This window comes from Erpetoichthys calabaricus, chromosome 12 (genome assembly GCF_900747795.2).
Source record: "Erpetoichthys calabaricus chromosome 12, fErpCal1.3, whole genome shotgun sequence".
Lineage (NCBI taxonomy): Eukaryota > Metazoa > Chordata > Cladistia > Polypteriformes > Polypteridae > Erpetoichthys > Erpetoichthys calabaricus.
In genome coordinates, this window is record NC_041405.2 from 131,436,574 (window position 1) to 131,450,965 (window position 14,392).

Genomic DNA, 14,392 nt, shown 5'->3' on the forward strand with positions numbered 1-14,392 from the left:
AACAACTTAATGGAGGAAAGGTCTGGTGAGAGCAGGAGATGACTTTGAAGCTGAAGGTTTGCCTTCATTTTGTCTCCATCAGTGCCGGCCTGACGTTTGTCTCGGTACATGACTGCTTCTGGACACATGCAGTGACAGTGGACATCATGAATAGGGTGGGTGGCACTTTTTTGTATTTGTTATACAGTATTTCTCTTCTCACTAGTACTGTCTGTGATGCCTCCAAGCCCAGCCACTATGGTTCAGTTCTTTGTGTGATCTGCTTATAGATTTGCCGAGAGCAGTTTGTGGCTCTTCACAGCCAGCCGATCTTGGAGGACTTGTCTAAATTCCTGTTGGAAAAATACAGCCGGAGAGTTCCGTAAGACTTCTAGCTTCACAGTACACTTGCAAACAGCAGTGGTGTGCAATAGCACCTAGTAAATTTGTTTGTTTCTTTCCCCCTACATAGTGATCGTAAGAGTAAAAAGTTTATGGAGTACAAAAGGCTGTTAAAGTTGCTTTTCCGAGTTCCACAAACAGGTGAGTTATGGAGGAGATGAAATTGCAGGAATTCACTGCTGCCAAGGAGCAGCTGGCTTACTAGTTTGTGGTCTGTTGGGTGACACAGGTTTGAGTTGACCACCAGAAATACTGTAACTTCCATTTGGAGGTAAGGGGGGGTCTGTATGTCTCAATCTGAAAAGAACTTCTTGCTCAGTAGTGATGCAGACTGCTGGTGTCCTGTAGCTGACGGCACCAGTTGGGGCAGCCCAGCCACCTTCATCAAGTCTTATTAGTAAGCACTTCCAGGCTTGTTACTCTTATTTGGCCTTGAGTCCCACTTTGAACACTGGACAGAACTGTGAAGCATCAGGCTTACCTACAAAACCTCTCCGTCTCTCCCTCTCAGGTGACTTTGATCTGCAGAAGGTGAAGGACTCCAAGTATTTCTTCAGCTGAGACTACACTTCTTGCCTGGAGGTGATTCTCAAGCAGCAGCACTGTTGGTGCTTTTTGGATGTGGACACGCCAAGGGGCTTTCCAGCCCTGATGTGGCACACTAAATGCTCAAAGACACAGAAGTCCTCTGTTTGAGATTCTCACAAGATGGAACTCCTGTTACAGAGCTTCTGCGGTCCTCAGAAATTCAGAAGATGGTCTCGCGGTTCTTCAAGACCAAATAATCACTGATGGCACTTTATGGTTCTGGACAGTAAACTAAGGTGGGACCATCTGGTCTCCTCAGGGGCAGCAGCACCAGCTTGTGTTCGTTCTTGAGTTTGTGCTGCTGTTTGGTGATTCAGCCAGAAACTGCAAACATCTGTCCTTTTGATTGTTCAGGTGTAATTTGGTGAATTAAATAATAATACCACTGTATAGCAGTCTAATTATTTGTCTCAAGCACTCCTTAATTTTGTTTTTTCATTACTTTATTTTTTTTTCCCTTCTAAAGATATTAAAAGGATAAAATGTAAATTTGTGAAGCGTAGTGGGGAGGACACTGCCGGGCTGGCTGGCCTGCACCATTTCAGCTCTCCACGTCCTTTGCATTCCCTTGTTTTTGTCGCCTTTCACCACTGACTGCCAGAAGCACATCTGTAATTTTTAGAGGGCCTCCATAGCTGTGTGTTTAAGATTAGCGATAGGCACTTGGTAAACTGATCCCATTTCCCTAATTGAGTTCTGTTTAAATGCATCCATTTCTTCACGTTGTGGCATTTTGAAGCCCCCCTTTTCGTTCCTTGCTTCTCCCCACTTACTTCATTTAGATTCTGCATACCAAAACTCGCTGAGCCCTCTGACTGCACTGCTGGAGTCGTCCTTGAGCTGACCTTCCCTTGTCGGCGCATGAGGCAGCGCAAGCACACGCACCCATGCTGCTCACTGACGCACCTGAAGAAACGGCACACGCCGCTGAAGTCGAGGTGCGTAGGCTGGTCCTCTGCTCCAAGGACCTCTGATGCGCTGCTTTTCATTCTGAAAGAATAGCCAGGCATGCCAGTCTGTGAATTGTAAAGCAGCAATGAATGGGAGGGAGGGAGGGGCATCTGGGGGCCTGAAGAGGTTTTTATTTTATACACGGCCCGCCAGTGTGTGCAAATCTGTTTTTGGACGCTAATGAAGTGACCTGCCTTGTAGATCAGGATGTGCTCGACTTAGTAGACTAAACAAGTGAATATAAATCCAGAGAGTAACACACCCGCTCCCCTCTCTATTTAAAGAGACTTGTGCTGGCAGGGAGGGAGTGAGTGCCCTTGATGTCCTCCAGATGAGACCTGTCAGCACTCCAGTATCACCTGTGCCAGTACAGGACACACACATCTCGGCATTATGGCTTTTAACAGTCGGGGCTTTTAAGATGTAAAGAAAGCAGAAGGCCTCTGTCCTTGTAAACGTCCATTAGCAGCAGCAGCAGCAGGAGGAGGACGACGACATGAGGCCCAGGCCTTGTACATACACCAGTTCAAGCTACTGAGAGGAAATATTATCTTAAAATTCTTTCAATCTTTTATATATCTAGTTATGGCTAAGGATGTGCAATCTCTAGAGTATGAGAGGCAGAATCTGCATGAATCACTCGCCACTGACCACCGAGCGAGACAAGCTCTCGACCCCCTGGCGGCTGCAGTGAAGCCATCAAGGCTCTGTTTCCATCACCAGGCTGAAGTGACTCAAATCACATTTGTTTCTTTTTCTCAGTGTAACGTATCTGATGTTTTCAGAGTTGTGTGGATAGTCGCATCGAATTCATGCAGTTTTTGTGGTGTTTTTTTTTTTTTTTTTTGGCCCATACACTTGGGCTGAGCACTGTTGACATCGGCCAGCACCAGCCTGTGACAACAAAACAATGGAGAAGAGCTACACTTGTGACTACAGTCACAGTCCCACCATTTCTGGCTCCTTGGTGTAGCAGTGTCAGCAAAAGCTACCCGGCTGGCTTTTTAAATTTGTTTTTGCCTTCTCAACCAAACCATCTACAGCTGACAAACTGCTGTCCTCCAGAGCAAAATGCAATGCATATGCTGGCTACTTGGGCAGACATTTTGTCAGATTTAATACCATGCATGAGTCGTCTAACAAATACAAGTCTTTTTTTTGTTGTTGGTGCCACAGATGACTCGTACGTAAACATGTCAATGTGCGCATGTGCACGGCTCTGGAGGACAAATGCATTCACATTCCAGTTAGTACAGCAGGTCACTTGTACTTCTGAATGTGAACCATCAAGACAGGAAAATCTGATCTGAACAAAGAGCCTTGTGTTGTGAGCGTAGCCACTGACCAAATGGCGCACGTCTCCTCTCTGACACACCAACACGGAGGACTTTCAGCCAAAGTGTGTGAAGGAACGCTCCTGGGGCTCCTTTACACTGACAGCATTACATCTTTAGAATGCGTCACTGCTGTTTTTATGCTAAGTCATAAGGTTTCTTTCTTTCGAGTTATTCTAGAGTATTTCTTATTGGTTAAAGAGCTTCTATTCAACGCTAAATTTCCCCGGTGGGCCAAGTAAAGTTCCATCCATCCAGCATATATTGGCTTTTCCTTTGTAGGGACTGATCACAGGCGTATCAAAAATCATTTAAGTTTTAACATTAGTATACTAGTGCAGGTCCTTCTCCATTTTCAAACCCACTCATTCCAGGGCAGGACCCCAGAAGCATCAGGTTCATGACAGGGCACCGACACGTTTATAATGCTGTAGAACGGCTGACGTGGAGAGAGCCCACCGTGAAAAGAAGACCCCTTGCAGTGAGTAGCCTGATTAGTCACTGAGAAGGTGTGGCGCGTTCTCTTTTAGCTCAACGTATTCATATAATACTTCACCCAAATCTATTACTGCTGTATTTTAACTACCAAACATTATTTGATGTGATGGCAGAATATTTTTTATGATTTTTGACTGAAGAACAGCAAATGATTTCAAAAATGTCCAAGAAAAAAAACTGTCACATCACACGTATTGCATAATCTACATGTCAGGTCATTGAGTTGTATGCTCAAAAACAACTTAGCCGTGTAGTTTTTCTAAAATATCGTTTAAATAAACCTTTTCTGGCCAAAGCTCTCATGAGCCCCTTCAGTGTTCAGGAGCACGGCCCACTGACAACTACTTTTATTTTATAGCACATTTTCATACACAGAATGAAGCTCAAACTTTATAAGGTACCAAGAAAACAAAATAAATTAGGCAAGGATAATGATGAATAAGTAACATAAAAAATCAACATGAGCTTACATAACAATTTAGTAGAAAAGTAGAGGCTAATATATCATAGTTTTTAATATATAGAAGTCTCTAAAAATGGGTCAGATGGCCAGGACAACAGGAATAAAAACAAACAAACAAAATCTCCAGTTAAGATGGAGGAAAAAAAAACAATCTGTAGGGGGTCCAAGGCCAAAGGACCACCCAGCTCCCACCGGGCATTCTAGCCAACGTAAAATGTCCTTAACTCCTCTGGTGCCACAGGATTCATTGCTGTAACACTTGATGCTGACTAACATTTCCATTTACATGATGTTAACATTTCAAGATGTGCTGACAGAAAAGTACATTTAAGATTACAATTGAAGGAAAAGCGGGTGAAACATCAGGAAGAAAATATGCTTTGGACTCGTGCAAGGACTGAGATTTCTCAACAAGCAGAAGTCAGTTAGCGCCTGCTAAGTAATCCTGAGGCACTCCTGTTGTGGCTCCCTGGGATGAATTCAAATGTAGCGGGCTGCTCTTCAGTTCTCTCTCACATCGGAGCGCGCGCTCCACTTCTGCTCATCACAGCATTTTCTGAAAGCGGTTTATTTAACGATATTTTCGTAAAAAGACACACGTTTGGGGCCTTCTGAGCATACGACTGGATGACTTGACATGTGGATTATGCAATGTGAGTAAGCTGCTTGAAATCGTTTGCTGCTGTCCAGTGTTGGTCATCATCGTCGCCTTTTCTACCAGAAACTTTGTTGTCATCTCTGTTCTGCAGGAAAACACGCGATTAGAGCACCTTGAGCCTGAGAAAGGTGCTGTATAAATAAATAACATATTAAAGATTTTTTTTTAGCCATCACTGCAAACTCCATGAGGTATGTAAGCAATATAAAAAATTGGAGGGACAACTACTTTAAGAAAAGAGAGGATGTGTAACTGAGAGAAGTGCTGGCGCATTTGGGCGCTCATCTGGGATTCACTGTACATGAAACGGGCCTGCCTGGCAATGGTGAGAGCTAACCGCCAAATGAAGACACCCTTGCAGCTAAATGCCAAACTGGTCACCAGGAGGAAGTACGTTATCCTTTATGAGTTAGACTGGCCCGTCCAGCAGCTCTGAATGATGATGTGCCACCAAGATAGGTGTTTCCTGAGCAAATTTCTTTTCACTGAGCTATGACAGTTTCGAGTTAACATTTAACCTGCTTGATCTTTGGGATTAAACAGAAAAACAATTCAAAAATCTGTGAGGCCCCCACATGCCTTCCCTGGGCAGTAGATGCCAACATGGCCCTCACTTGTTTTGTGCCTATTCCAAAGCACGTTAGGACGTGGAGGACCTGACGACCAGAATTACAGAGTAGACCCGTCTGACATGAAACACCACAGACACCTGGCAGTTTCCCTTTTGACTTTTTTTTTTCTTGGTTTAAATGTACAGTGCATTTGTTCTTTAATTTGCACATTCTGATCCTCATTAGCATACATTTGACATAAAAAGGCTACAGATACCGTGACTATGGCTGCCATGATTATTATAAGTCATTTTTTTAATATGTTCCTTTTAAAATGACCAGATAAGTTATTAGCATAAGAGCAGTTTCATTAAAAAAGCCCACAAATCCCAGAACTGGATTAGGAAACTGAGCTTCACAACATCATCAGCATTGCACATGGATGACTTTTTTATTGCACAGCCGGCCGAACGCTTCTCAGAAAGTGTCTGCAGTGGACGAGTCCCCCAGTATGCCAGCTCCTGCTAAATTCCTTTCAAAGTGTCTGTGCAGGAAGGTTTCTTCACCCACTTGCCCTCCCAACTCTCTCTGCTGAGCTGTAGTCCATTCTCTCTGCCGAACATAATGGTTCTCACTCAGCGTCTTTTTTAAAAGGGCCTGCATGTTCCTTAGTCTGCTATGTGCTTTCCTTAGGGGAAGCAGGACAGATGGTAGCTGGATCATGTGCTTGGGCAGTGCTTGTCCTTACAATGTGCACATACCCTGGGCAGCTCCTCTGTCAAACATGGAGGAGAAGATACTTTTCCTTGAAATGAAAGTCCCTGTAGCCCTGCCTGTCTCTGCCTATTTAAAACCCTCGAGCCATCGCAGTCCTCACAATTGAACTTATTGCCCAAGTCTCACCGGAGGATGGCCAGACAACTTTATGAGCAGCGTTTAGCAAGCTGGCTAGGCAGGACAATTTGTGTGATATGTGCCACTGTCACAATTATTCTCACCGTTCACTTTTCAGAATATTGCACTTCAGATTTGGAGAAGGAAAAAAAGAAACTGCCAGTCAAAACAATAAGAGCGAGTGCTGGTGCCAATATGCAAACACTGGTAGTACACACTGTGCCTCCCACCCATCCACAGTAGACTCTCAAAGACCACCGGGCCTGCTGACATTTCACTAATTATGGAAAAAAGCAAAACAAAACGTGCATTGAAATAAAAAGCGAGCATCTCTCAGTCCCCAAACTTCTTGTGCCATTAAAAATATTTGTTCCCTCACCATGACAGCAAACAGCACTCCTTTTTCTAGTCTGAAGAAGAGTAGAGGCCACAAGTTCTACAGGCTGTCTGGTCAGCAGTCACATCTCAAAGCCTTAATTATGCAGCGTTTGGGCTGAAAAAAAAGTGAATCCATGAAGCAAGTAAGAAATCGGAGGGACGGGCCCCCAGAGCCACTGCTTGTGTGATCCAGTGGTTAGTAGGCACAAAAATAGTCGAATTTGCAGTAACCTAACGTGGTTTAGGAGAGGAGGCAAGCTGTCCAAAAAAGCTTTTATTGTTTAGGGGCACTGGAGGTGGGTGAGGGTGTTTGCAGAGGGCAAGTCCAAATGTGAGCAGCAAAAAACAGGCACTTCTTTTAAAATGAGATTCGAGAGCTGGCCATCCTTCAGAATTGCAGCATAAAACAACAAGACCTTCGTTGGGGCAGGGGCATCACAGACAGACAAGCACACACACACACACACACACGAGCACAGAGCTCCGTTCAAGAAGAATGACGCCTGGACCTTTGCTACTTGTCTGCAATTGTTCAAATTCTACTCTGCATCCAGAACATAATTAGTGTCATACATTATTTACGTGTGCTTTTTAAAACTGTGTTTATAGCACCTTTCAATATGTACACCCTTCCTTGGTGTTTTATGTTTACAGCACAAGATATTAAAATCAGTAATTAGGCCAGCATTTGGGATTTAGGTTTGAAACAGGAGGCGGTGGTGGGGTCCGAGCCAAGCTCAAATCACAAGGGGGGTTTTAACCAATTTGCTATGCTGAGAAATGCAAAAGTATGTGTTGTTTTCTGTAAATCAGACCTTTTTTAACATTTATAGTTCAGGAATAAAACAAAATACAAATCTAACAGCTAGGGGCCCCTGTACTAAATTTATTGGAGTCATTCTGGCCTTTCCACTTTAGTAATCAAGCCTTTCACTTTTCAGTCACATATAATTCATAACTGATGATTGGCACTATATAAGCAGGGCAGCCAAGTGGCTAAGAAATGGACAATAATCCACACCGATGCAGATTAAATCACCTGCACTAAGTCATTCCGCTCTTTCTAGTACTCACTCTGTACAATTATAGGAAATGTTGTACTATGCATTTTCATTTTTACATCATTTTTGATAGAAGTATAAGCTGAAGAGATAAAGTGAGCTAATGAGGACATTAGAACACTAAAGAGTAGCAGCTGTTCACCTGAACTCCTGATGGTGACGATTATATGACTTGAAAAACTTCATTTTAGTGCATGCAATGTGTATTCCCCGTGTTTTATGATATGCAAGAAAAAAATAAAATATTGAACAAGACAACACCTACTGAATACGTCGGTGGGCCATGTCTTGTCTGTAAGGCCTCATGAATGTCTATCGCTGTAATTGTTTACTCCAATTTAAACGTACATGGTATTATATTATATGTATAACAGCAAATCATTTTGACGTGTTTAGTGACTCTAGGTTAAAAGTGAACATTGACTAATAAGTCATATTAATAATCACCATTGTCATTTACATTTTTCTATTTTTTAATTAGATCAATTATTAAAAAGTCTTTTAAAACTAATTCCAGATTAATATGTTAGAGTACTATCTCCAACCCTAAGAGGCCTTCAGTAACCTGCCAGCACTCATGCAGCTGAAATTCAGAAACAGCCCTTCTGCGTGTGATTTTTAGGTCACTGTGGTAATTTCACTAACTATAATGTTAACAGGGCCTGATGGAGAAGCAGAGTGTCTTAAATGGAGCAGGCTCATATTCCACTATTGCCTCCCTGTCTGTCTACACTCTGCTGATGGCAGGAGGGTGTTTACTGGGACAGGTGCTATAACTAAAATACTGGTAACCAAAAAAGAAACTTTCGTACAATGTGCATTTAGCACACTCTTGAGGAGTTTTCCGTCTGGCACTGACAATGCAGTTGCCCAGCTGGCACTAAAAAGTCTAGCCAGGTAGGCCATCCACCAGTCCCCAAGCGGGATTGTTTAATTGTTTAATTGTTTAATTTTGGTGGAGCCAAGCCTTCTCCATGAACGGAAGACAACAAGCAGCAGAGAGGATCACAAAACATAGTAGACGGCCACTCCCCAGAAAAGATGACGCAACCAAGACAAGAACAAATTCAAAATATGGCTTCTAAAAGTCGATCGCAATTTGAATCAAGGCAGTTAAATAAACGGCTTTTTACCAAACACACCTCCAAGCTCAACTTTGGTCTTGATAAGTTACAATGAATATTATATAACATCATTATTATTTTCCTTTAATTGATGTAAGATCGACCAGCGGTCTAAACGACTATTAGCATTTTTTTCTCAGTTTTTTTTTTTTTCTAAAACCAGACTAAGCTTACAGCATCATGAGGAGAACAATGAAGTTACTCAGCTTGTTTCTACAGAAAGAGGACACCCAACACACTTGGCAAAGCGTTACACTCATTCGCCGTCTTGGCGCCACTTGGCTAAACGATAGTTTGCATGGCTTCTTTATACAGTATTCTATGGATACACGACTGGGAAGGATGTGCACAGGTGGAGGGAGACAAGAGTTTTTTGCGTTTTTCTCTCCCCACTTTGCCATGTCACTGCTACCACCTGCATGACGTACATTCACATTGCTGTGCCTAAAAGGCAACAGGAACTCTATAGCTCTCAACATAGCCACAGCTCACACTCAAGGTCACAAATTGGAAGAAAGCCTAGATTTTGTCGAGTCCGTTTCCACCAATTCTTTCTTGGGCGTTCCTGAGTCCTGCTGCCCAGATGTAGATGCTGGAGGTGGTGTTGATGGATAGATGGTGCCTCCTGCACCTATAGACATTTGATGGGGCAAGGTCACCCTCTGGGGTACAGGACCCCTAGGCCCTGAGGATCCAGGGGCAATGGGGTGAGCCTGCTGAGGTGAGCTGATGGAGGTGGATGAGACATGTGTAGACTGTGGTGGGCTTGGGGTTGCTGTCTGAGTGCCATCATGGGGAAGGGAAGGCTGCGAAGCAGACAGCGGCCTGGTGTCTTGGCTCAAGTTGCCAGAGTGCAAGGCTTGGGTGCTTTTGTGGGAGACAGGACGCTGTGGAGGGCTGGGGGCCCTTTGCTGCACTAGTGAAAGCTGTGAACCTGACTGGCCCGGGCTGGAGGTGTACTGGAAAGTCCGGCCAGTGGCAGCCAGCGGGCTTTGAACTCGGGGGACTGGAAACACAGGAAGCAAAGGCTCCACTGGACACTAGTGGGGTAGACTGCTGCTGGAGAGGTGACACAGAAACTGGACTGGAGATGCTTTGTACAACCTGGAAACGACGAACCATCCTGGGGGACTGCATTGCCACAGAGCCCACCAGGGGGCTAGCTACTTGTGGGCAGAAGCTCATCGCCACTGCCTGCTGAAGTGTGGCAATGGCAGAGCTGACTTGCGGCTGACCAGGTGGAGCAAACATGGAGCTATGGAGTGGAGGCGTCATGGACATGGCCCTAGGCCGCTGAAGGTCAACTTGCTGCACCATCTCTCGGTCGTACTTGACAATTTCCTGGATGATTTCGTTCTCACGGTTGTTGAAGACTCCCGAGTTGAGGTCGTGTTGAACCTTATGCATAAGGATAGAATTCTTCTTACCTGCAAAAGGGGTGAAAAAACAAAGAGGAGTCTTAATTAGACAGAGATAAAGCTCTACAAATAATATGTGAAAGAACAGGCTCGTCTGTCTTTGTAGCCACTTGCCATTGTTGTTTAAACTCTTGCCCTGCACTTTTTATATTCTTTTTAGATTACACCTACTGCCTTAAATATAAAAACAATATGCATTTTTTCAAACAGATAGCCACTATGTGACAGTACAGATCCTACTTAATGCTGAGTAGACCTCCAGCCAGAAATTTTGCATTACTGTATGACCTCATAAAGGTAAGCTTTCACTTTCCTCTCTTAAATCTCCTTACTCATTTCAGAAAATGCCTGTTTTCATGCAGGACCAGATAACTCAAACTGATAAAATGTATTTGTAATGAAACATCACAATAGTACAAAACCTAAACTTCTTAAGTCAAAACTTCACTCTGAAAAACAAAAAACAGCATAAAACTTTCATAATGTTTGCAGAATCTCAAGCTCTGAGGCTAGTGATCTGCACTGGCAATCGGAAGGTTGCCGATTCAAATCCCATAAATGGCAATAGGGACTCTGCCCTGCTGGGCCCTTGAGCAAGGCCTTTAACCTGCAATTGCTGAGCGCTTTGAGTAGTGAGAAAAGCGCTATATAAATGCAAAGAATTATTATTATTCATTTTACACATTACCCAAATGAAAGAGCAAACGTCTCTAAATCATTTTTTTTATTCATCCCTCTCTGAGAAACACTTCATGTAGGGTATGTGAAGTTCATGAATAGTTTTACACAGACTAATAATGTTGTATTGTTTTATCCAAATCCCAGTAATTAAAAAAACGAGTTCAGAAAATGAATGTATGCATGTACATATTAGGTTACTATGGTTACATGCAAGAACTCAATATCTTCATGAAGAAGTTACAGTAATATGAGCTACAAGTACTATAAGTCACTGTAATTCAGGAAAAAAATAGTCCACAAACTAAGTAATAACACAAGTAATTTTTATCAGAGTCTGATATTGTAATAACAGGCAACAGACCCAGACAAAGTTTAGAGACTCAGATAAAAGGAGACTGAATCTGCAGGACATTCAGAAAGGAAACATCTAGCAGATTTAAAAATTTAAAAAAAAAAATACCATGCATAAATGCACTATGCACAACAGAATAAAGTCAACCGGTGCATTTTAAACTAGAGCAGAACTGCATTGATTAGGTATACTTATACTTTCATTAGTTGGAATTTTTTACATATTCTTAAATTACTTATATTACGTGTTTATAACAGCAGACAGGCGAAAGGCAATCTGGCCAGCCGATATCATGTGACAAAATGGTACCTACTTATTATTAAATGCTTTTTCTTCATCTCTCCAATGGAAAATGATCCCACTAAACCTTCTTGGCTATAAATAAGTAATAAATCAATTTTTAATTCTTGAACAGTATACATGCATAGTTTGACTCCAGGGCTATTTGCAGCCCTGAGCAACAGCCTCTCGGGATCAGGCAACACTATCACAGTGTACAAAGTCAGCTAACATTAAATCTGTTAAGTCATTTGTGAGAGACTGAATAGCTGATCATTAAGGAGGAAGAAACAGCATAAGCCTGAACTTGAACCCAAGGGTTGGAATAGCTCACAAGAGTCCACTTAACCAAGTGAGAACAGCCTCAAATTTAATATAAATTATTAATCATTTTAACATACCTGTAGACTGCTTAACACAGCTATCACTGCTCCAAAACCTTGGGTTAAAATTCCAGCTCTGTCACAGTCTATGTGAAATGCTTTATTCTTCCCATATAGCCATTGATTTACTCTAATTTCCCTCTCCATCCCAAAGATGTGCAGAATTGTTACAGGAAAGCGATGCTGTATGAGTGCTGGTGTGTCAAGTGTTCTCCATGGTGGACTAGCTTTCTAGACCATAGTTCTTGCCTTTGGCTTCCATCAAAACTCCATCCATCCATCCATTTTCCAACCCGCTGAATCCGAACACAGGGTCACGGGGGTCTGCTGGAGCCAATCCCAGCCAACACAGGGCACAAGGCAGGGAACCAATCCTGGGCAGGGTGCCAACCCACCGCAGGAAACACACAAACACACCCACACACCAAGCACACACTAGGGCCAATTTAGAATCGCCAATCCACCTAATCTGCATGTCTTTGGACTGTGGGAGGAAACCGGAGCGCCCGGAGGAAACCCACGCAGACACGGGGAGAACATGCAAACTCCACGCAGGGCGGACCCGGGAAGCGAACCCGGGTCCCCAGATCTCCCAACTGCGAGGCAGCAGCGCTACCCACTGCGCCACCGTGCCGCCCTCCATCAAAACTCTTTAATGAAAAAAAAACACCTGTTCAGAAAATTAAAGGATGGACAATTCCTAAGAGTAAGAAAAGATGTGCAGTGGATGACACTGCTGCTTGTGTCTTCATTAACCAGAGTTCTACTTCTGGCAATGTGCCTGTCCATGTGGAGTCGTCACTTTCTCCCAGCATGCGAGTACAGTATGTTTTTTTCACAAAACTTAAGGATGTGTATTTTAAGATAACTGTTAATAGTACACTAGCTAAGGTACATCGGTGGGTGTCTGCATGAGTGTCATTTGCTAGATAGTTTTCTTGTTCAACATTGCATTCTACTTTGCACCCAGTACTGTTAGATTATGTCCCACTAATGAAAAAGGCAAGTTGATAAAATATAAGGATGGACTAATAACTCCAACAGGGGGCTATTTGTTTTAGTGGTTATTGTAGAAAGCCACTTCAGCTCCTACTTGAGTTTGCTCAGCCAGATGGTTTGGGAATAAGACAATCTGGTAAGATGTGTTAATATTTCTTCTAGCGCATGTCAACAAGATTGTCAGTTCAGTAACTACAGAAAAGGTACTGGAAACCATATGACCTCTGCACATTATAAAGCTAATAGCCTTCCATAAAAATATATTTTGTGGACAGCTGGGCTGGGACACCACTAGTTGAGGCACCTGACTCAGGGACCACTGGCAAAAAAAATCAGTGAAATAGAGAAGACTTTCTCTGCTCAGGCCCTCCAGAGGAAGAAGAACTGCAGCTGTCACAGACTCCGGTGTTCTGAGCAGGGGGTCCGCAGTTCATTCTCTTGAGTGTTTCTACCCTAGTTCTCATTTGTCTTTCTGAAGAAGAGCTTATTAGAAAATATATGGCATGCGACACAATCTTAAAAAAGCAAAGGGTACTTATTCTCTGTCACAGTATATATATTCCGTATTGCTCAGGTGGACTGGCAACATGTATGAAAAGGGAGATTACAAAGTGAACTGCAAAAATAATAATAATAATAATTCATTACAAAAAATAAACATTTACCTGTACCTTTTCAAATACCAATTACAATTACAGTTTTTGACCACAATTTGATTTCTGTGTCTATATTTTGGATGCAAAAATGGCTTTCATATTTATTTTTGCTTGTGTTATTAATATCATGTAAATGCCAAGCAGTAGAATCAATGGAATATGAATATCTATATTTTTATACTAGCCTAAAAATCCATAATACAAAGCTTAGCTAAAGAGAAGACCCCAATGATTAATGTTATACATTAGTAAGATAAACGTAAGGTACAAGCAGGAACTGAATTTATTACCTGCTTTAGAGCATTTATTTATGGTAGTATGCATAAATGACCCATTAACATTTTCAATTTTAACACTCATATTCTAACCTGTAAAGGAGACAGCCAGGTTATTGTGTAGAGTTTGCATGTTATTCTTATATCTACATATACTAAATTGGCCTGGTATAAGTGAGTGTGTGAAAATGCTCTGCGGTGGAGTCGTGCCTGATCCAGAACTGGTTCCTCTCTATATTCCACTGCTTCTAAGATAGACTTCAGCTATTGTAACCCTTGCAACTAATAAAGCAAGCTCAGAAAATGGATGGATGGATAAATCTTACAGAGTTTTGATACTGCTATGCAATCCTAAAAGCTTTTATCAGACATTAAAGGATACAGTAAGTTTGGTATTTTTCAGGTGGAAGTTATTTCTTCTCAAACATCTCTTATATATATATATATCTTCTGGTTCATCCTGCTTCC

At 42.4% G+C, this 14,392-nt stretch overlaps 2 protein-coding genes across 2 annotated transcripts in view; one reads left to right on the forward strand and one right to left on the reverse strand.

The window, feature by feature from the left end:
* polrmt (polymerase (RNA) mitochondrial (DNA directed)) overlaps positions 1-1,350 on the forward strand; it is a 40,888-nt gene extending 39,538 nt beyond the window's left edge. Inside the window, exons 18-21 of the mRNA XM_028816225.2 lie at positions 83-155; positions 270-361; positions 452-522; positions 893-1,350. Coding sequence (XP_028672058.1) covers positions 83-155; positions 270-361; positions 452-522; positions 893-942 — 286 coding nt within the window. The 3' untranslated portion in view covers positions 943-1,350. The remainder of the gene's footprint in view (positions 1-82; positions 156-269; positions 362-451; positions 523-892) is intronic.
* Positions 1,351-5,707: 4,357 nt separating this feature from the next.
* Positions 5,708-14,392, reverse strand: part of hcn2b (hyperpolarization activated cyclic nucleotide-gated potassium channel 2b) — a 102,334-nt gene continuing 93,649 nt past the window's right edge. The window contains 2 exon segments of the mRNA XM_028816226.2: positions 5,708-9,879; positions 9,881-10,308. Coding sequence (XP_028672059.1) covers positions 9,382-9,879; positions 9,881-10,308 — 926 coding nt within the window. The 3' untranslated portion in view covers positions 5,708-9,381.